This window comes from Sebastes fasciatus, chromosome 5 (genome assembly GCF_043250625.1).
Source record: "Sebastes fasciatus isolate fSebFas1 chromosome 5, fSebFas1.pri, whole genome shotgun sequence".
Lineage (NCBI taxonomy): Eukaryota > Metazoa > Chordata > Actinopteri > Perciformes > Sebastidae > Sebastes > Sebastes fasciatus.
The window spans coordinates 21,029,577-21,050,916 of NC_133799.1; the positions used below are offsets into that span (position 1 = coordinate 21,029,577).

The 21,340-nt window shown below is 39.9% G+C and overlaps 1 protein-coding gene across 2 annotated transcripts in view; it reads left to right on the forward strand.

Annotated features, from left to right (window-relative positions):
• Positions 1–21,340, forward strand: part of hcn2b (hyperpolarization activated cyclic nucleotide-gated potassium channel 2b) — a 64,621-nt gene that overhangs the window by 30,318 nt on the left and 12,963 nt on the right. For both annotated transcript variants that reach the window (XM_074635683.1, XM_074635682.1), the window contains 2 exons: positions 16,393–16,539; positions 17,862–18,102. In XM_074635683.1, coding sequence (XP_074491784.1) covers positions 16,393–16,539; positions 17,862–18,102 — 388 coding nt within the window. The remainder of the gene's footprint in view (positions 1–16,392; positions 16,540–17,861; positions 18,103–21,340) is intronic.

Here is a 21,340-nt window from a genome sequence, read left to right on the forward strand (position 1 = left end):
TCTATCGTAGATGGTTAGATGACCAAGCCGACTTGTTTTGTTTCCGGTTCGCAACCTCTTCTTCTTCTACTCTGTTTACTGGCAAACTACAGCCATGCGTAGCCTATAGCGCCGACTTCTGACCAAACTACGCTGTAGCCGAGTTTATTCGCTCCAAATCAGTTGACGGAAACGCACCTAAGACATGTCAAAAGTTCACTTCAAATTTGCTTGACAATGAAATGGAAACACGGCTAGTAACAAGTTGTGTTTTTGCAGGGAGTTACGTGCAGTAAGAATTTCTTCCAGGCAAACTGTTTCCACCTGCTTCTGCAAAACTATAATAATCTGTTCCTGGCCCTATAGCTTCATATGTAATAGACAGACATGAGAGTGGTATCATCTGAGAAGATAAAGCCAGCAGCAGCATCTCTTTTCAGAAACAATTTCCTGGTTACTCTTCTGTAATCCACAGTCTGTGCTGTAAACAGTCGTCATTAGAACTACCTTCTACCGGAGAAATAATCCCCATGAAAACTGTGTGTTCTTTGGATTATCCAGAGTTACTGGGACACTTTCTCTGGAAAGAGATGTTGCTGCTGATATTTTTTCAATTCCTTTTGTCAATGGTGTGAGCACCACCACTGTATGAAAACTCAGAAACGGATATCTCAAAAATGAAATCTTAACATATCTAAAATGTGATGAGATAGCACAAGTAAGGTGTGTTTTTTTTGTCATTTGGGTGAACCATCCCTTTAAACTCAAATATATCTGAGTAAATAATACAGCTTGCTGGCTTTTATGGAGAAGAATAATTGAAAAAAAGGAGGGATGGTTTTACTATAGTCTATTTTTAGGTCACTGGTGAAATAAATCAGAGGGTAGCTACAGGATTACCTTACCCGTACCCAGGTGGGCCCTCTGTCTAGAGCATGGCAACCCGCCATAAGGAGACTCAATAAGGAGATTGATCTACAGTGCTCGTCCTTTACGATGGGAATACGATTATCACATCTGATGTGAACAGCGAGGGTTTGCTCTTTTGATTTCAACAAACTTTGATAGGAACAGCATCTGTCCTATCAGTTCGATATTCACCGCTGCAGCTCGCTGGGCCTCCTCGGCCCGCCTGAGGGTCTCCGTACGACGGCTGATCAAAGCTTTCAGCGCGTGCAGGCCGGCGAGGTGAGCACGCTCCTGCTTTATAAGGCCACGGTGTCAGCGGTGCTCTGCGTCTTGTTAGCTTCCTTAGATCCTGCGTGATGTGGAGATGTCTTATGCTATCTATCACTCGAACACGTGCATGCAGACACGCACACCAGAGTGATTGGTCAAGCTTTGTTGTTCAGCTGAAGCCTCTGGCCAGTGTTTAGAACAAAGGGTGATCAGGTTTACCTCTCTCTTATTGAGTCGTGCTGTTTTGGCCCCAACATGTAGCTGTTTATGTTATTCCCTGAGGCTTGGTTGTGCATCATGTTGAAGAGATAATCATCTTGCTCTACTTTCTAGGTCATGATATACCAGTGAGCATCCATGATGATGTTTATAGCAGACCAGCACTCCTGTGAGAGGGGCTGTGGTGGTATTTAAAAAGTAATGAAGCTACTGTATTCTGTATATGTATATGTGTCAGATTCGTGAGCATGTAAATGCAGCAGGGAATGGCTACATTATCAATGGATCTGGGGTACACCATTCATAATTACTGCGCATACTCAACTCCATGTATAACTGTATACAGTAGATACACATGAACACATAACAGGTCGATGTTGTGTTTCACCTCAGTGATGTCAAAGCATCATTTAAAGGGTTGTTTTTTACACAAAATACAAAAGTATTCTGCCACCATCACAATACAATGTTGAAAGGAATTTTGTTTGTGGTGCTTACAGCATTATTAATTACATTTAAAAATTCAACAGATACCTCTCTTTTCAGAAACAATGATATTTTTTGGGGGGTTTTCCAACTATAACAAACATTACATATTAATTAGGGCTGTTAAAGTTGACGCGATAATAACGCGTTAACGCAAATTTGGTTTAACACCACTAATTTCTTTAACGCAGGTTGTACCGGGCTCAGTTTTAAAGCCATAGTGAAGATACCGGTATCATATGAAACTAGAAAACCTGAGGAATCCACTGGTACCAACCATGTCATAGTAGCTTGTCACAAAGGATTCTAAATAACGTTGCAAACTTGCGTTATATTTTGGCGAGAAAAAACTGTCATCGGCATTTTCAAAGGGGTCCCTTGACTTCTGACCTGAAGATATGCGAATGAAAATGGGTTCTATGGGTACCCACGACTCTCCCCTTTACAGGCATGCCAACTTTATGATAATCACATGCAGTTTGGGGTAGGTCATAGTTAAGTCAGCACACTGACACACTGACAGCTGTTGTTGCCTGTTGGGTTTGAGTTTGCCATGTTATGATTTGAGCATATTTTTTATGCTAAATGCAGTACCTGTGAGGGTTTCTGGACAATATTTGTCATTGTTTTGTGTTAATTGATTTCCAATAAGAAATATATACATACATTTGCATAAAGCAGCATATTTGCCCACTCCCATGTTGATAAAAGTATTAAATACTTGACAAATGTGCCTTTAAGGTGCATATTGAACAGATAAAGATATCATTTTATAGTTTTTGACACTTGTTTTTTTCCACTTCAAGCGCTGCTTTGGATAAACCGCATACTTCACTGTGAACAGTTTTCAAAAACGTTTTACTTCTTGTACTCCCTTCTTACTTATCACATGAACTTTTCTGACATGTTGTATGGGATTTGAACCCGAGACCCTCAGACAGTGATTGTACTTGTTCAGTCAGCGGCCTCGGATCTGTAGACTGTCCTTCCCAAAGAACTCAGACTCACTAATTCAGTACCATCTTTTAAATCTCAAAATACCCTCTCATAGTCTTGCTTTTATGTAATTGCCTTTTGATCTTGCCAACTTTTTAGCCTTGTGTTTCCCCATGCATTTTTTTAAAATCTAATTTCTAAAGTACTTTTCCTTTTGATCATGTTTTCTATTTTTATATCTTCATTGTGTTTCATTCTTCATTATTTTGTCCTTAATTATTTCATTCTTGCCTTTATGCTTTCCTGTAAGGAACCTTGTAAACTTTGTTAAGTTAAGTGCAATTTTCAAAGTTTCTTATTTCCTTATTATCTCTGCAAAGAAGGAGGTTATATTATTGGGTCTGCCTCTGTTTGTTAGTGAGCAGGAACTTCTCAAAAAGTTATCGGCAGATTTTGAAGTGTTTGGCAACAATCTTGATCCAATTGCACTACCAGGTGGCCATTTATAACATTTCAACGTATTCTCATGCAATGATTCGTATGATATCTTACAACACGGTAATTCTTCCTTTTTCGTTTGTTTTCCTACAAATGTCCAGCAGCACATGTTAATTTCCGCTCGTTACATGCATAGAGTCTTTTCAAAATAAACTTCCATCTTAACAGGAAACAACTTACTTAGGTTTAGGCAATAAAACTACTTAGTTAGGTTTAGGAAAATATCGTGGTTTGACTTAAAATAACTACGGGAGTGGAGTGGCGTTACTTAAGTGCATAAGTTAGGTGACAAATACATCAATGTTGACTTCTGGTTTCACACGGGAAACGATATTCGGGTTGCCTGGGCGAAAGTCTGGTATTTTTAGATCCATACATCCACCCCAACCTCCTCTGTTTATAATTCCTGGTTCACGATTATGTTTATTACACAAATTGATTTTGTCCGACAAATTACAGTGCATTACTTTTCATAGGTATAGCTACGAACAGTGTAGGAGACCAGCCTGAACAATTTGCCTTATAACTTCTGACCCGTGGTCGTGTCAAGACGATAAGATTTGCAAATACTCTTGCAAGACAACCTATCAATTTGAAGTCAATGCCTAACCCCAACTGTCTCGCGAGAGTTCAGGTCGCAAATCGCGGGTTACCATCTAGACATGACCCTGACTATTGACTATATAAGAAGTGTAGCTCACTGACCCTGACCTGTAAGCCATAGAACAATACTTCTTGTTTCCTGTATTTTTTGGTTCAAGCCAAATTGATCAGTAAAGGCCACGCCTATCTCTGTCTAAACAGATGCTACACCATTTTCAGTTTTTTTAATCAATCCTCCTACAAATGTCATCCAGTCTTCACCTAATTTGGTCTGTAAGTTAGTTGGATGAACCTGAAAAGAAGTTGCGGTACAAGTATACTGTAACTGGTTTCCAGATAGGCTATTTGACATTAATGCCATCAGTCTAAAGGACGTCCTCTTGCAGCGAGCTCAGAGACTAAAGAGAAAAATTGAGAGAAAGGGCAAATGAGCTGCTGGGTCTTTGCTGGAGTCTCTGTTTTGTGTCAGCTATGTGTCTCTGTACTCTGTCAGTGGTGTGACGTCTGCAGCAATCAGTTCCTGCCATCAGTCTCATTCTCCTCTTCTTCCGTGAAGCACAACAGTGAAATAATGAACAGAGCGGCAACACCCTGCCAGGCTAGACTCGGATAACTCATCCAACATGCCGACCCGCTCCAGTCCCCCATGACTGTTTGTTCATCATTAACCGACGAACTGAACCATGCTGGACCGCCGTCCGCAATAAATAGCGCCTTCAGATAACAGGCTGGAGACAGAGATATGGGTTGAAACTGGCCAGTCTGACGAAACAGATTCTTTGTCTAAGATAATGTAAATGCTTGCGACAGCATGGACTTGTATTGACATAATGCAGAGTAAACAGATAGCATCACGCTCAGCGCTGAGACAGAAGTGTCATAATAGCTCCAGCACTAAGCATCGTCTCCTGTCTGCATGCAGAGACCTCACCGACCAAAGAGACATGTTTACTGTGGATTCAATAGTTAGACAAAGCATGCAGCTATTGTTTCTGCTTTATCAGAATGGACACATGTTGTTTGGTTAGTGGCGTGTTTAGGAACAGGAGTATAAATAGAGACACACACAGTAAATGTGAGATAAGAGAGGGAGATATTAATGAGAAAGACTGTAAAGCTGTGGTTCCCCGACTGTCAACAATTTTTTTATACAGTTGAATTGTCAGCATTTAGGTCGGTTTGCCTTCGTAATACTACCACTGGACTTTTCACCTATTTATCCATTACTTCTACCTAATTCTTTAACCTGTTTATTCATATACTTTTAGCTAACTTTCAACTGTTTCAACTATTGATCTTACTTTTAACTAATTATTTCACCTGTTTATTTATTACTTTTAGCTAATTATTTCATTTTTTATTCATTAATTTAGCTAATTATTTCATTTATTCGTCAATTACTTTTAACTAATTATTTCATTTATTTATCCATTACCTATAGCTAATTATTTCATTTGTTTATTAATTACTTTTAACTAATTATTTAATTTATTTATCCATTACTTTTAACTAATTATTTAATTTATTTATCCATTACTTTTAACTAGTTATGTAATTTGTTTATCCATTACTTTTAACTAGTTATGTAATTTGTTTATTCATTACTTTTTGCTAATTATTTCTCATCCATTACTTCAGCTAACTATTTCAACCATTTCTACATTACATTTAGCTATGTCACCTGTTTATCCATCAATTCTAGGCAATTGTATCAACAGTTTGCCTATTAAACTTTCATTAAATGTTCTCTCTCAGTTAACTATTTACACCATGATGACACCATGACTTTTAGCTATACGTCTCTCCTCGCTTGCTTACTAGTTTTCATGCATTCTCTGTGTCAAGGTGTTGTTAAGGTGTTGCATCTGGCTCAGGTTGATGAGAGGTATTGTGCAGCCTATTGTAGCTGCTAGTTTCCTGGTTATTGTGACACATTTATACACCAGTTTGTGATCCCGTGTGGATGGTTATTTTCCTCCTAAACACAAATATGCACATACATACATACATATATTTCTTAAATCAAATTACAATTTCTATTTTTCCAAATTACTGAAGCCACTCTACAATCTTTCCACATACCCCCTTGGAAACTGCAGAAGTACCTGCTGGAATACAAGTACCCCTAGTTGGGAATCACTGTAGAGCATCTCTGTTCTCAAGAAACGTTAACATTTTGAAACATGTAGGAATATGATGTGGAGAGTGTACAATACGGTGTACAGGTGTGTCTCCACAAACGGTATTATTACAGTAACAATGAGGCAGCGACAGCAGCGACAGCAGCGACAGCAGCGACAGCAGCGACAGCAGCTTAGCGTTTCCTTTGTTATCCCCTCCTTCACGTTGAGGTGACTGGTGCCTTCATCCCGTGTTTCTCCACAACACTCCTCCCATCTCCAGCCCTCCCCTGCTTCATATGTCCATTCGCCCTTGACTGTTGGGCAATACACCATCTGCCAGTGGACACCGCACATGGACAGAGGGCATTAGCCATTATGTAACTGTAACTCCCGCTCCTCCTCCCCTATCACTTCCTCCCCCTTCAAGAGCAATAGAGCAACGTGTCCGAATAACGGTGAGAGGAGGGAGATTTGATGAGCACTGATCCACTGGGCCTACCTGCGTCTCCGACACTTCAAATCAATCCATCAAATTTAATTCAAGGGTGCAGTTACTTGCTTCCTCCTTCTGGAGCTTTCAACCACATCTCATAGTTGAAAGTGAGTCAGATACGGTTGAAACCTCCAGAAACAGCTAGTAAGATTATTTTTTTTTGTCAGCCACTATCTCCAGGGTCAAGAATGTAGTTTCACGCTTCACCTGAAATTTATTTGAATTGGGTGTTTTCTCTTATATAAAGAGGGTTCAAACCGACTGATTTCTCCATTTATGCAACACATTTATAGCCTTATAGCCACTATATGAAGATATGTTTTTCATGATATATAGGTTCTGTAAAAATATTGCAATGGAATACGTTTTTGTTTGTAGAAAGGTAAAATAAATTGTAGTCTAGATGTAGCTTGAAGCTTTCTTAGTGGTCTCAATTGTCAGTTTTTGATTTTACCACTGGGGGCGCTAAAGTCATACATTTTCAAATTCTTCACATACAGTGGCTTTAAAGGGGCCAAAGATTTAGTATTGCACTTTCATAAAGTAAGGAGACCAGTGGCGGCCGGCCAATAGAGGGCCACGGGGCCTGGCCCCACCCACCTTGAGCCACCAAAAAAAAAAAAAAAAAAAAAAAAAATTATAAAATTATTAATTATAAAAATTCTAAAAATTCTAAAAATTGTCAATATGTGTGTTTTTGACCTATGGAATATACCCGTAATATTTGTAAAATAGGATAACTGCGCCAAATATCTGCTTTCCTCCTTGAACTCTCTGCTAGTGCACCTCTCAGCTGCTCTGCTGCACGTGCACTTTCTGGGGCCAAATGGATTTGGCCCAAGGAAGGCGGGTCTAATAAGCAGTACAGCCAATCACTGATTAAAGATATATGATTACAAGCATGAATGACATACAATTCATCCACGTTCACGTGTGTCTCTCTCTGTTCTCGTCAGGGCTCATGTCAGTTCTCGCGTGATCTTGTCTTCTCGTCTCTCGCTTCTCTCCACTTCTCTTCTCTCACAGCCCATTTTAACGGCATGACAGTGTAACAGCCAAGCACTGGTAGCGCTACTCTTGCAAGACTCAACCCTAACTCGATCAAATCTCTCCTCCAAGACCCGTTTGAGAGAAGGACTGGAAAGAAGGTCATTGAGAGGTTTGCCACTCAGAAGGACAGAAGAGCAAAGTTCCTTTATAAATGATCTGTCATATGTTATATTAACATACTGAATTGTATGAATAAGATGTCCTTATGTCAGTGTTGGAATAAATGATAAAAATGTAACTGCAAAGTAGTAATGCGTTTTTGACACCTTTTTTTACATTGAATCGTACTAGGATGTTTGTTGAAATTGATTGGCCCTACCCAAAAAAAAATCCACCAGCCGCCACTGAAGGAGACTCATAATAATTTCATAAATAATGGTCCACATTGAAAAGGACTATTATTTTAAGAAAAATGTTTAATTTCTCTGTAGGGTCCTTTCCATATTGTTGTCAGACACTTATAATAAAAATCAGAGCCTGCCAGTGGCAAAAACAACAACTTTTAGTGGACGTACACTGAATGTGAGGAGTTGCCCTGAGCGATTACATCACAGCCTTTTTAGCGGCTGCAGCGTTCTTCCTCAATATTGGACCAATCTCAAAAATTCTTGTCCCCATTTGTCACTTAGACACAAAAACATGGGAAAAATTATGAAGGCTTGAAAAAATAAATGAATAAATAAAAAATAAATGGAAAAATAAAATAAATACATTTGTAATATAAATATATATATATATATATATAAATTAATAAATAAAATAAAAGGGATAATTAAACAGAAGATTAAATAAATAAGATAATTAATACAAAGATAAATAAAGCAAATTAAAACAGAAATATAAATTTATGTCACTTTTTATCAATTAATTAACGGCTACATTTAATTTTAATGTTATTTTTCCTACATTTAATGATATATTTATGTATGTGTTTATCGAGCCATTATTTATTTATTTATATTTGATTTTGGCAGGATCCGTTCTCCATAGAAAATAGGGTTCAGGTTTAAAAATATAAAATTGACCCTTTAATATACAGTAGGACATAAAAATAGAGTTGTTTTTTTCTTTAAACCTTTCTGACATATTTATTCAGTTCCCCCATGACTTCATCAACACACACATTAGTAATGTAGTGAGTGCATGCGCAAGTGTGTGTGCGCCTAAGGTGTGTCTGTGTATGTGTGTTTATCTCTGTGGGTCTATCTCCGTCAATCAGTGAGCTAAAGGATACCGCTGAAGTCAACTGGGGTTTTATCCATGCAGGACATCACACACACACACACACACACACACACACACACACACACACACACACACACACACACACATACACAGATATAGGACTTGTCACATCCTGAGCCCTGACGCTCAGTGACATGGCCCATTAATAGGAGGGCCAATTCAATTTCTCCCTTCCCTCTGTGGCGGCTTACAGTGACAGCCATGCATCATGCTCGCAAGCCACCAACTAGGAGCTTTATGTCCCATAAAAAACCCTCCGTGCTGCCCCTTAACTAAGCCCACAGTCAGAGAGGAACAGATTGGATTTCAGAAATGTAATGCATTTGTTAGTTTTATATAAGTATCCTACTGCAGGAGGGTCTAAGTCCAGTCTTATCTGCATCCCCGGCTACACAGTTTGATTTTATAAAATGGACACTGCATTATTAATACAATATAGGAGGATGTTATCGGTGTCAGACATGTTGTATTTGCTTGTGTTGAGACTTGCCATCTTGGAGGGTAAGTATTAATTTGTATAAGTGCGTATCTGGCTATAAACATGGGGATTTCTTCATCAGATCTATGTCTTTAAGTGTGTTTTGTGGGTTATTGAGTGTGACTCAGAGTATTAACTGACAGTTCAGGGTGCCAGACACCCGTCATCTCTCATCATCCTTTGGATGTAACACAGCATGCTTTTTGGATTTCCAAAATATATCTGCTTGATACTTTTCTAACATTCAGCTTCACTACAACTGTGTCTTACTCCAAATGTTGTTGGGCGAGACACTCCAGGCAGAAACATAATGTTTTCATGCACTGGTCAATTTTGAGATTTCGAGCTATTTTGCTTCCATGACAAGTCCTCTTAACGACTAGTAGAAAGAAAACAACCAAAATACCAGGGCTGTCAATCAATTAAAATATTTAATTGCGATTAATTGCGAATTAATCACACATTTTGTATCTGTTCAAAATGTACCCTAAAGGGAGACTTGTAAAGTATTTAATACTCTTATCAACATGGGAGTGAGCAAATATGCTGTTTTCTGCAAATGTATGTATGTATTTATTATTGGAAATCAAATCAAAGCAACACAAAACAGTGACAAATATTGTCCAGAAACCCTCACAGGTACTGCATTTAGTATAAAACATATGCTCAAATCATAACATGGCAAACTGCAGCCCAACAGGCAACAACAGTGTGTCAGTGTGCTGACTTGACTATGACTTGCCCCAAACTGCATGTGATTATCATAAAGTGGGCATGTCTGTAAAGGGGAGACTCGTGGGTACCCATAGAACCCATTTTCATTCGCATATCTTGAGGTCAGAGGTCAAGGGACCCCGTTGAAAATGGCCATGCTAGTTTTTTCTTGCTAGAATTTAACGTAAGTTCGGAGCGTTATTTAGCCTCCTTCGCAACAAGCTAGTATGAAACGATTGGTATTAATAGATTCCCGCTACAACCAAAAAAACGCAAGTTGCATTAATGTGTTAAAGAAATTAGTGGCGTAAAAACGGATTTGCGTTAACGTGTTATTATTGTGTTAACTCTGACAGCCCTAGTTTTTACCCTATTCACCTGCAGTGTTTCCCCTTAAGAAGTGAGCAGATGCCGTTTGATTGTCTTTTCCGTCCCACTGACTTTGAGTGACGTGGTCACTAATCAAAGTCTAATGCTGAGAAAATCAGAAAGTCAATAAAACTCAACTCCTTCAACAAACACTTTTAAAGAAGTGGAACGAGAGACAGAGATGTCATTTCAGTTTAGTTTACTGCCACACACTGAATCCTGAGGGAGGAAACACAGTTAATAGGAGCCGCCCAGTTTATCCCCACGCTTGATTGAATGAGCTGGATACTCTGGACGTCGGCTGCATCTTTATTGTTTCTGACACACAACAAATGGGGAGGAATTTGCCACGTTTAAGTGAAATTGCTTTAGTACCTTTAGGTTTTGCTGGGTTAGTTTGGATAATCCCCTTTTATGTCCTAAACAATTTGAAAAGAAAATTCAGATTATTGTTGTTTGGATTATGTGTTTACTTTCAAGATGTGCTAGAAATCTGAAAAGATGGCTGAGGATGACACCTTGTAAGGTTTTCATTTAGTGCTGCCATGGCTTTTCATGCTAAATGAACTATGACCCGAGCAATTAATCAACACTGAATGAGATTCAGATTAAAATTGGTTGACGTAAGAAAGAAAAGGATGCAGTACATTGTTTTTGCAGATGTAATTTCATAATGTAGTTCATTAAAGTAAGTGATCCACTTGGATTTTCATATTGTCATATACTGTATACGGTCATGTTGTACTGTATCGGGCTGGTCTCATACACTGTTCGTAGCTATACCTACAAAAAGTAATGCACTGTAATTCGTGTTTGTGTATCTCACAAATCAGTTTGTGTAATTCATTTAATTGTCAACCAGGAAATATGAAGAGCGGCGAACGCTGCGTTGGGAGGAGGTCGGAGTGGATGGGTGGGTCTAAAAATACCGAACATTCACCCAGGAGACCGGCGTTCATGTCCCGTGTGAAACCAGAAGTCAACGTTGATTTATTTGTCACGTAACTTATGTACTTAAGTAACGCCACTTCACGCTACAATTGTATTTTAAGCCAAACCATGATCTTTTCCTAAACCTAACTAAGCAGTTTTATTGACTAAACCTAAGGAAGTTGTTTCCTGTAAAGACAGAAGTTTATTTTGTGTTGCTGGACATTCGTTGGAATACTAACGGAAAAGGAGGAATAACTTTTTCGTAAGATATCATACGAACCGTTGTATGAGAATACGTTGATTATATACTGTACATGTGTACGTAGTATTTATTTGTGCAGTATATACAACATCACACTGGACAACAGTCTGATACTGGACAATCATTGGGCAAAAGTGCCTGAACGAGAATTACCTTGCACGGCAGCTGGATTCTCACAATGTCACGTGAAAGTCCATCTTGTCAGGCTTCAAGTAATGCGTTTTGTGTCTGAACCTCTGTGGTTCGGACCAATCAGCATCCTGTGAGGAGATACAGGTAGCTACAGGCGAGGTTTAAGTGTGTGTGACGACACAGAGAGGTTCGTTCTAAACAACAATGGTGGCTCCAAAAGAGGTTAGTGTAGCTGCAATAGCATCAGTTATATCAGAACTGGAGGGAATTTCTTCATCGAAAGAAGGGCAAAAAACAGCACCGAAGGCTTTTCTCGAAAATATGTTTTCTCTCTTCTCCCAACTGGCTTCAGCAAGAGTTTGATTGACAGATGGTTCATCCAATCACCTGCCAAGTATTTTTTGAAAGTTCCTGCCTTTTTCCAAACAGTTTCCAACGACGGCTTCTCAGATGATTCTGTGAAACAAACCATCTGGAGTGTCAGGTCAGAAAGAGACAGGGAAAGGTGAACGTTTTTTCATTGGTAAAAAACACTCAGTGCTTTATATTATGGAGAGAAAATCCTCCTGTAGGGAAACAAAATGAATGATGTCCCACCATGACAGCTACTATGTGCTATATAAAGGATATTGTGATTTGCTGCGCCACCCAAGCCATCAGGGTCAAGCCTTAATTTTCTTCTCTAACCCATATGTCACCTTACCGTGTGACACAATATCATTTCCTGTACAGGGAGCCATCCTATCCCATGCATGTGTCATCGACTGTTACAAGCAAGGTCATAGTCGCCGCCCCCGCTGGTCCTCCATACAGGATGTGTCCTTATAAATCGTGACTATCTGGTCAAAACTCACAAGCAGGAAGGTATCGGCACTCTAGATGATTAAAGTGGTGGGGGTAGTATACAGGGGCGGAGCCGGAGGATAGCTTCTGGGGCTCCAATGTTTTCTCAAAAGCTCTGGATCATTTAGGTTTTTAAAATACCTTTCACCTTTGTGGCACTTCGGCATTGGCTCACTTTTAAAACCTGAATGTTGCCCACTGCTATTCCCTAAAGAAAACTAATGTAATTGAGTGAATGTTCTTCTGTTGGCCTAATATTCAATTCAGAGTTTTGAAGACCACATTTTCTTGGGTATCCTTGATTTGTAAATAGAGAAATCCAGATTATTATTGCATGGATTCAAATGTAGCAGATACTACTACTCCAGCATAGTATGACAAAAACAGGTTTCAAGATTAGTAATGCCATTTATGCCAAATTCCTACCCTATACCTATGTATGTTATGTAACTTAAAAATAGTAACATCAGACAATTTTTGCCTTTTTTAGGTGGCAGGAGTAAAACTTATTCATCCTCAACATTTGAAGTATGTTTTCAGAATGATGAAGACAGTTGGAGAACAAGATACAAAATAGGATGTAGGTTCTACAGGATGATTTTTTCCTTGGCAACTATCATGTTTTTCCCTAGTGGTGTACAGATTTTTAGATTTTCTATTACCAAATGGCTCAAAATATAGTGCATATAGCTGCTGTAAATGGAAAAACAATCTCCCCGGAGGAACATGCCCCTGGACCCCACTTAGGTTTGAACTGAGCCCCGAATGATTACACCGTCTAGCGGCGTCTCTGGTAGTATGTACACACAGGCAGCTAAAGATCTCTGTTATATCTACTGCACTTTGTTGTGTTTCCACACCTCAGTTAATACATGTGTCTTTCTGAAGGATTCTATTGGTCATCTAGTCGCTTAATGAGATACAGATGGGTGACAAATTAAAGGAAAAAAACAAAAGAATGTGACTTTGTAAGTTGTTGAGCCATCACAAGCCTCCAGTGATTGTTGACTCCAAGTCTCACCACTCATATACTGTATCGCATATGATTCTCATCATTACTCATCAAATCATTCACTGACCCCTTGTGCCATGTATGGAGGTATCTGTTTGTTCTTCCAGTCATTCATTCAGGTTTTTCCTCTCATTTGTCATCCGTGTAAAATCTCCAAATTTTCAGAGGCTGATGACCTTTTTGGCTTGACCATTTTTTAGTTTATCCCAGTAATAATTGAAAGGATTTCATCAGCAAACTTTTATTTTGTCATATTCAGTTTTTTTCTAACATGTTATTATACAGTTAAAGGTTAAAACAATGAAAACTGACAGCCACAAAACCTATAACTTCAAAGGTAGAAGGCAAAAGAAGTACAACTCTGCTGATTAATATAGACGCTGCAAAACCACAGGTGAGCTGAAAACAACAACAGCTTTGCTTGACGGGATGCAATCAATTTCCTTTTCACTGGCAGTACGTGGCATTGTAAGGCTGTTTCCTAACCATCCTATTTGAGTTCTGTTTAGAAGATTTGAGCTGCGTCTTGTTGTATCTTGTGGTGTGTTGTTGAACAGGGGAGGTTCTCCTTTGACCCTCTGCTTGAAATCTATACTCATCCAATTGACAGTTTATTCCGCAGAGGGATGACTCACACTGCTTAACACACACAAACACACAAACACTTGGGAGAGAGAGAGAGACCGTACGTAACATTTTAAAGCTGTTCCAACAACAGGGCCACATGGATTTGTTGCACAGTATTGACCACTGTTTTAAAACAGCTTTTTGTCCATGAAAAGCTGATTCATTTATATTAAGGCTCTGTTTCAGAGGTAGAGCGAGTCGTCCACTAATCGGAAGATCGGCGGTTCGATCCTCGGCTCATCCAGTCCGTATGTTGAAGTGTCCATTCAAATGGAAAGCAGGAGAAGCAGTCGCCCAGTGCATGGTGGGGGTGTTGCAGCGAGTTGGAGAGAGTCTGTATGTGCATAAAGTTGAAAAATCTCAACTTTATGCAAATGAGCCCGTCCAGCGCAATGCATCCAGCTCACGAAACTAAGACCAAGCTGACAAACTAAGCGATCTAGTTCTAAAATGAAACAAGATTCAGCAGTGGCATTGCCTCAAATGTCTTCAGGAGTAGATTTTGGTGGATTGTTTCGACGGAATAACAGAGTTTATGAACAGGCTGCCATGTTGTTTCCTGTTTGAAACAGCGATCAGAGGACCAGGGACCAATGAGATGCATTCCACGATAGGGTACGTCACCACTTGAGCGGCCAGTTGAGTGGAGCAACACGTCCTCTAGTGTGCTGATCTGGTGGAAATGTAGCGTTATCTACGAAAAAGCGGCACACTTTTTTGGAACCAGGTCGATTTTCTGAGCTTCCGCATCGCGAATAAAGACATCAGTTGAGTTGCACCAATATTTATGAAACAACAACTCAGAGGCTTTGTAGTCAAAACCAAGACGGCAAACTTTATTAGTCCTTTCAACCTTGACAAAGGCAGTGCAGACCAGATCCACTCCTTCCGTTCTTTATCTTTCACAATAAAAGCCCTAGACATATAATATTCGCAGGCGAATATTTCGCATTTTCGCGTTGTTTATTCGTCACACCCCCGGTGTGTAAAGGCCTTTACTCCTGCACGTTTGTTTTTTTACACCCAATGAGACTTTGGCTTTTTTATGGTATACAAGTTGTTCTGCATCTTTTTGGAGTGTTAGCGAATCTGCTGCTGATATAACAGGAAGTGAACCGCTCTCCACTATTTTCCGGGGTTATCTTGTTGGCCTATTGTTCATATGCACAACTCGTGACCATTTTTTCTCACCCTCAGGATGTTGTTTACAGGAAGGCAGCGATGTGTGAAACCAGCCATACAATGTGCCATCTTCCTGGTATGAATAAAACAAAGCCAAAAGCCATTTGTGTACCGTGAATGGGGAATAATAGCGAGAGATTTATTCCCCAATTGACACAGTGCCATCATGCAATTCCACCTCGCAGCAGAAGCTATACAGTAAATCCAGCGGCTGCTATTTTCACAGGGAATCCAGGCATGAAATGTGTTATGGAGCATCATAATGAGTTGAGAGAAGTGGACATTCGGGCTGCATTTGATGCAGAAAAACATAACGGTGGCGAACAATATGTAATGGTGTGAATCACTTGGGTGAGCAAACACAATGTGCTGCAGCTTACCTCCATTTTCAGCTCTTTTTTTCTCGCCACATAGTTACATATTTATCAATTCCAACATAAATAACAAACATCTTCCTCTCTCAGAATAGTAACCCGAGTACACAAATGCCCACTGGTTCCATTTAATTATTTACCTGCGTCTTCTTTTTCTCAACTTCACAGATCATGGAAGAGTTGTTTTTATATGTTTTACTATGATAAGATATGTTTTCCCTGTGGAAAGATATTTTCTGTGCATTTGTCCCTTCAAAATGAAGCATTTAGTACACCAAAGTACAGAGAGAGTGGTTAAGATGTCTTTCTTCTCTAAACACAGTAGAGCGTGATGAATCCTCAAGGGCTTAACAGAGCTGTCATGTTTCCTTAACGGTATCATCACCGTTTTCCTCCCATAGCTACGAGGTATAAATGGGTCACAGGATCTTCATGTTTGCAGAGCTGTACATCCCAGTAACTGCACACATGAACACTACAGCTGATGAGACACACTGAGAAAAAGTATTATTGAGTATAGATAAGAAATGTGTGATGTCCCCGCAGCTGCTGATCGGATACAACTTCCCGTCACAATTAACAAAAGCTGAATCCTGATTTGATCGATTTATGCTTCTGTTTCTCCTCACTACTGTCTCCTCTCTCCATCCTCCAGTACAAACAAGTGGAGCAGTACATGTCGTTCCACAAACTACCGGCAGAGTTCCGACAGAAAATCCATGACTACTACGAGCACAGATACCAGGGCAAGATGTTTGATGAAGAGAGCATCCTGGAGGAGCTTAATGAGCCTCTGCGCGAGGTATGAAAACACCAAAGCATCCACTGTATTGTGCTCATTCAACCACAAACACACACACACACACACACACACACTTCTCAACTCTCCACCGACTAAGTGGACTGGAATGAATTCATTGTACTGTAATGCTCAGCTATTGGTCTCTTTTTCTAAACAAAGACAAACCCAGTTGTTAAAAAAGTTAATTTCCAGCCTTCTCTGTATTGATTTACTCATTAACTGTTGTCAATTTACTTACTCACTAGGTAGTCAATGAAGTCACCTGAAGTGTTTACCAGTTCCCACTGTAAAATAACTCGGTTTTAAAAGAAAGGAACAGATGGGTTTAAAGTGATTTTCACTTTTCATTGTCACTTTATGTACCCACGCACTGAAGAGTTGTTTTTCCTGCTGCCAGTGACGCTGTTTACTGCAGTTTACAGTAAACAATGTCCTCTTGCTTCAAGGACAGCTCAAAGTACGCTTCAGGTAAATGATGAAAAAAATAGGGAGAATATTCGAATGAGCTCTGTGTGGGTCCCTCAAGGTAATTTTGTTATCTGATTATCTAACCCTTTTCAAATGTTAAAGGAACAGTGTGTAACATTTCGGGGATCTATTAGCAGAAATATGATACAACATTCATAATGTGTATAATCACCTGAAACTGAGAATCGTTGTTTTCGTTAGCTTAGAATGGGCGCTTCATATCTACATAGGGAGAGGGTCCTCTTCATAGAGTCCGCCGTGTTGCTTTGCCATGTTTCTACAGTAGCCCAGAATGGACAAACCAAACACGAGAGAGCCTTTCGCGGTTTTATGTTACCTGAAGGCCACCGTAGTTCTCCGACCCGCTTATGAAACTGATGTAACGTGAGCTGCAGAGTGCAAAACCGTGGTACCGACAGCCGCCGTCTGACTTGCGTTGCTCCTACAGTAGTGTTATTATGGTAAGGACGGCCTCTGAGCGAGGCGAACGGCGTTAACGCGGTTTAACACTCGGCGGCTCACGTTACCGCAGTCTTTGACAGGGAGGAGTGAGCGGAGGGGTGCTCAGTTGGTTGCAATCTGCAACCACACCACTAGATGTCGCCAAATCCTACACACTGTCCCTTTAAACAGTGATCATTTCCTCTATTTAAATACAAAAATGAAAAATATTAAACTCTAACCATCGTGTCTTTACCCTGAATCAACTCTGAAATCCATAGTTTTACAAGTTCTTTCTGAAATGTAAGCGCAGAACACCCACAAAACAAATAAAGCTGAAACTGTTGGAATTCTGTATGGGAATCTTACGACATCCACTACACCATTATGATCTGTTTCCTGTTCAAATTTAGGAAATCGTCAACTTTAACTGTCGTAAGCTGGTGGCCTCCATGCCGCTGTTTGCCAACGCTGATCCCAACTTTGTGACAGCCATGCTGACCAAACTGAGATTTGAGGTGTTCCAGCCTGTAGACTACATCATCAGAGAGGGCACCATCGGCAAGAAGATGTACTTCATCCAGCACGGGGTGGTCAGCGTCCTGACCAAAGGGAGCCTCGGCATGAAGTTGATGGACGGCTCTTACTTTGGAGGTATGTCACCGTGGGATCATCAGTTACTGCCCTATTCTGTTTTTTAAATTCTACTATTCATTGAGCCTCATGCAAGAACATTTTCCTATTCTTGTCTTACTTTTTTTTCATACCGCGGGCTCGTACGAGTGTGCCACAACAGATTCAGGAAACGCTCCTAACTTCAGATAACCGTGTAAATGACCTGCGTAAACATGATGAATGCCACCTGTGCGTAAATGAACGCACGGTCATGAGAATTGTAAATTAGCACAATTAATTCTCCCCATGATACCATATAAGGCTACTAGGGCTGTCAAAGTTAATGTGATGATAACGCAGATTTGTTTTAACACCACTAATTTCTTTAACGCATTAACGCAACTTGTTGATTTTTAGGTTGTAGCAGGCTTTTACAGCTAGCGTGAAGATACTAGTATGTTATGAAACTAGAAAGCATAATGAATCCATTGGTACCAAACACATACTAGCTTGTCAGGGAGAAATAATAACGCTCCAAACTTGAGCTAAATTTTGTCTAGGAAAAACTGTGATGGTCATTTCCAAAGGGGTCCCTTGACCTCTGACCTCAATATATGTGAATGTAAATGGGTTCTATGGGTACCCACGAGTCTCCTCTTTACAGACATGCCCACTTTATGATAATCACATGCAGTTTGGGGCAAGTTATAGTCAAGTCAGTACACTGACACACTGACAGCTGTTGTTGCCTGTTGGGCTGCAGTTTGCCATGTTATGATTTGAGCATATTTTTTATGCTAAATGCAGTACCTGTGAGGGTTTCTGGACAATATTTGTCATTGTTTTGTGTTGTTAATTGATTTCCAGTAATAAATATATATATACATTTGCATGAAAAAAGCATATTTGCCCACTCCCATGTTGATAAAAGTATTAAATACTTGACAAATCTCCCCTAAAAGGTACATTTTGAACAGATACAAATGTGTGATTCATTTGTGATTAATTGGGATGAAATATTTTAATCGATTGACAGCCCTAGTTCGTACCTAAGTGAAAATTCTAAATATGAGAAAATTGGTGAATGCTTGTTCAAGCCACTTAAGAACGAATCTGTTCATACGAGCGGTTCTTGCATGGGGCCCATTGTTTTCCATTCTGTTCTAGTCTACAGTAATATCAAATGTGTGTTTACTATTTAAATAATAATTATAGCAACAAGCCGTTAAAGAAAAAAAACAGAAAGACCCTGACATTTTACTTGGACTTGTTGTGCAGTCTTGCCTCACAGCCACTGTCCCACTTTCCCAGTCTGTTGTTCCTCTGTGGCTGTTTAGAAACATGTGGTGCCTCTGTTGCTCTCGCCACCCATAAACCCACACAGGCACGCACAAACACACTCCCACGCACTTCTTTAAGTCTCGTGGGTTGATGGTTTGGGCTGCATTTTTTTTAAACATCCGGTGCCCTCTGCAGCAGACCAGAGTTCACTGGCAGGAATGTTGATGTGCCAGCTGCTCAGGACGCTGTTGGAGTGGCACATACACATCACGCATCTAGTTAATAACAGCTAATTAGCACAGCACAACGGCGATGACGGGGCCGTTTGTAATGTCAGGCATAGATTGTTCAGAGCCGTCGCTGCCACCAGGGGGGAAATCACAGGTCTCTCTTCATACACTGAACTAGCAGTGGGCTGGTCTGGAGGGACAACACGGTTTAACCACCGCAGTGTGTGTTTGTGGTAAAATCTCTCAATTAGTCAGTAGCAGTAAGTAGATGGTGAGGTCAGGCCAAACATGGGACTTTGCCCCAATTGATATTTTTAGATTTTAGCTGTGTTTAGATAAGTGATTGGAAACATCAGGTCCCAGATCTGTGCTTTGTGATGTTGTTGTCTATGGCTGCAAATGCGGCTGAGTCTGCAGCTCAGCCTTTGTTTTGTTTTTTGTTTTTGTTTTTTTATAACTGCTGTCCGACAGAATAATGCACCACTTGTTCAGCCATCAGATGACTTAGCATTTATTCATTTAAAGGTTCCATATTGTAAAAAGTGAGATTTTCATGTCTTTTATATTATAAAGCAGGTTTAAGTGCTATATAAATACTGTTAAACTCTCAAAACACTCACTATACGGAGAAATACACACAGCCCATATTCAGAAATTGTTCGTTTGAAACAAGCCGTTAGGATTTCTGCCCATTTGTGATGTCACAAATATACAATATTTAGATCATTACACGGTTTTAAACATAAACATTCTAAATGTGTCCCAGTTTACTTCCTGTTGCAGTGTATGTAAATAACATCAGCTGACAGGAAGTAAACATGGACCCAAACTGTTGCTTAGCAACGCAATTCCGTTGAAATGCACTAAAACGGAACGTTTAAGACAGAGAGTAAATACAGGTTTATTCAGGCTGACAGTATGAGGAAAATAAAGTTTTTTTTTAACATTACATCATGTAAACATGTTCTAGTAGAAACACAAAATACAAGTATGAACCTGAAAATGAGCATGATATGGGACCTTTAAGGTGCTAAATGTGAAGATTGGGAGCATTTCTTTTGCCTCTGCACAGCTCTCAACATGGCGACGGCTCGCAGCTAACGGTGCTAACAGTGAAAACAGCGGCAACAGATAACCTGAGGGGAAACCGGGGGGGTGGGCGCTACGCTTCCACAAGTTGCAGGAGTGAGTCCTAAAGCCCGAAAATGAGTTAGCATTTCAGCACTTCCGGTTCCCTCGTCTCCAACTCTTTGAATGGGTTTTTGGTTAAGCTCGTGAATTTTGAAGTCTTTATATGTCTTAAAAAAAGGCGGTTTCTAACAACCGGCTGAATGAGAACATAAAAACGTAATCACGCCAACTTGTCCGCCTTTACAGCCTTGATGTGTATACTCTTATTCATGCGACCGTGATGTAGTTTAGCCTACTTATAGCCTAACGTTAGCTTTTTACTTCTGGCGATTTCATTTACACTTCAAAAATCATAAAAGTGGTGTTCATTTATTCATATTATCTTGCTGAACAAAACTTGTAAGTATCATAATTGTTTGTCTGCCACAGAGCTTATTTTCTGCAATAATCCAAAACCCAATGGAAAAATCCCATTGGCTTTTTGTCGAAGGAACCGAGGGCGATTCCAGCTTCCGGGTTGCCCTACAGAAATACATCATCACTGCACCACTCTATTAATGCTCTGGATATCGTATAGAGAACCTTTAAATAACTGCTTGATGCTAAATTGGGTTTGTTGAAAATATTGGAAACGG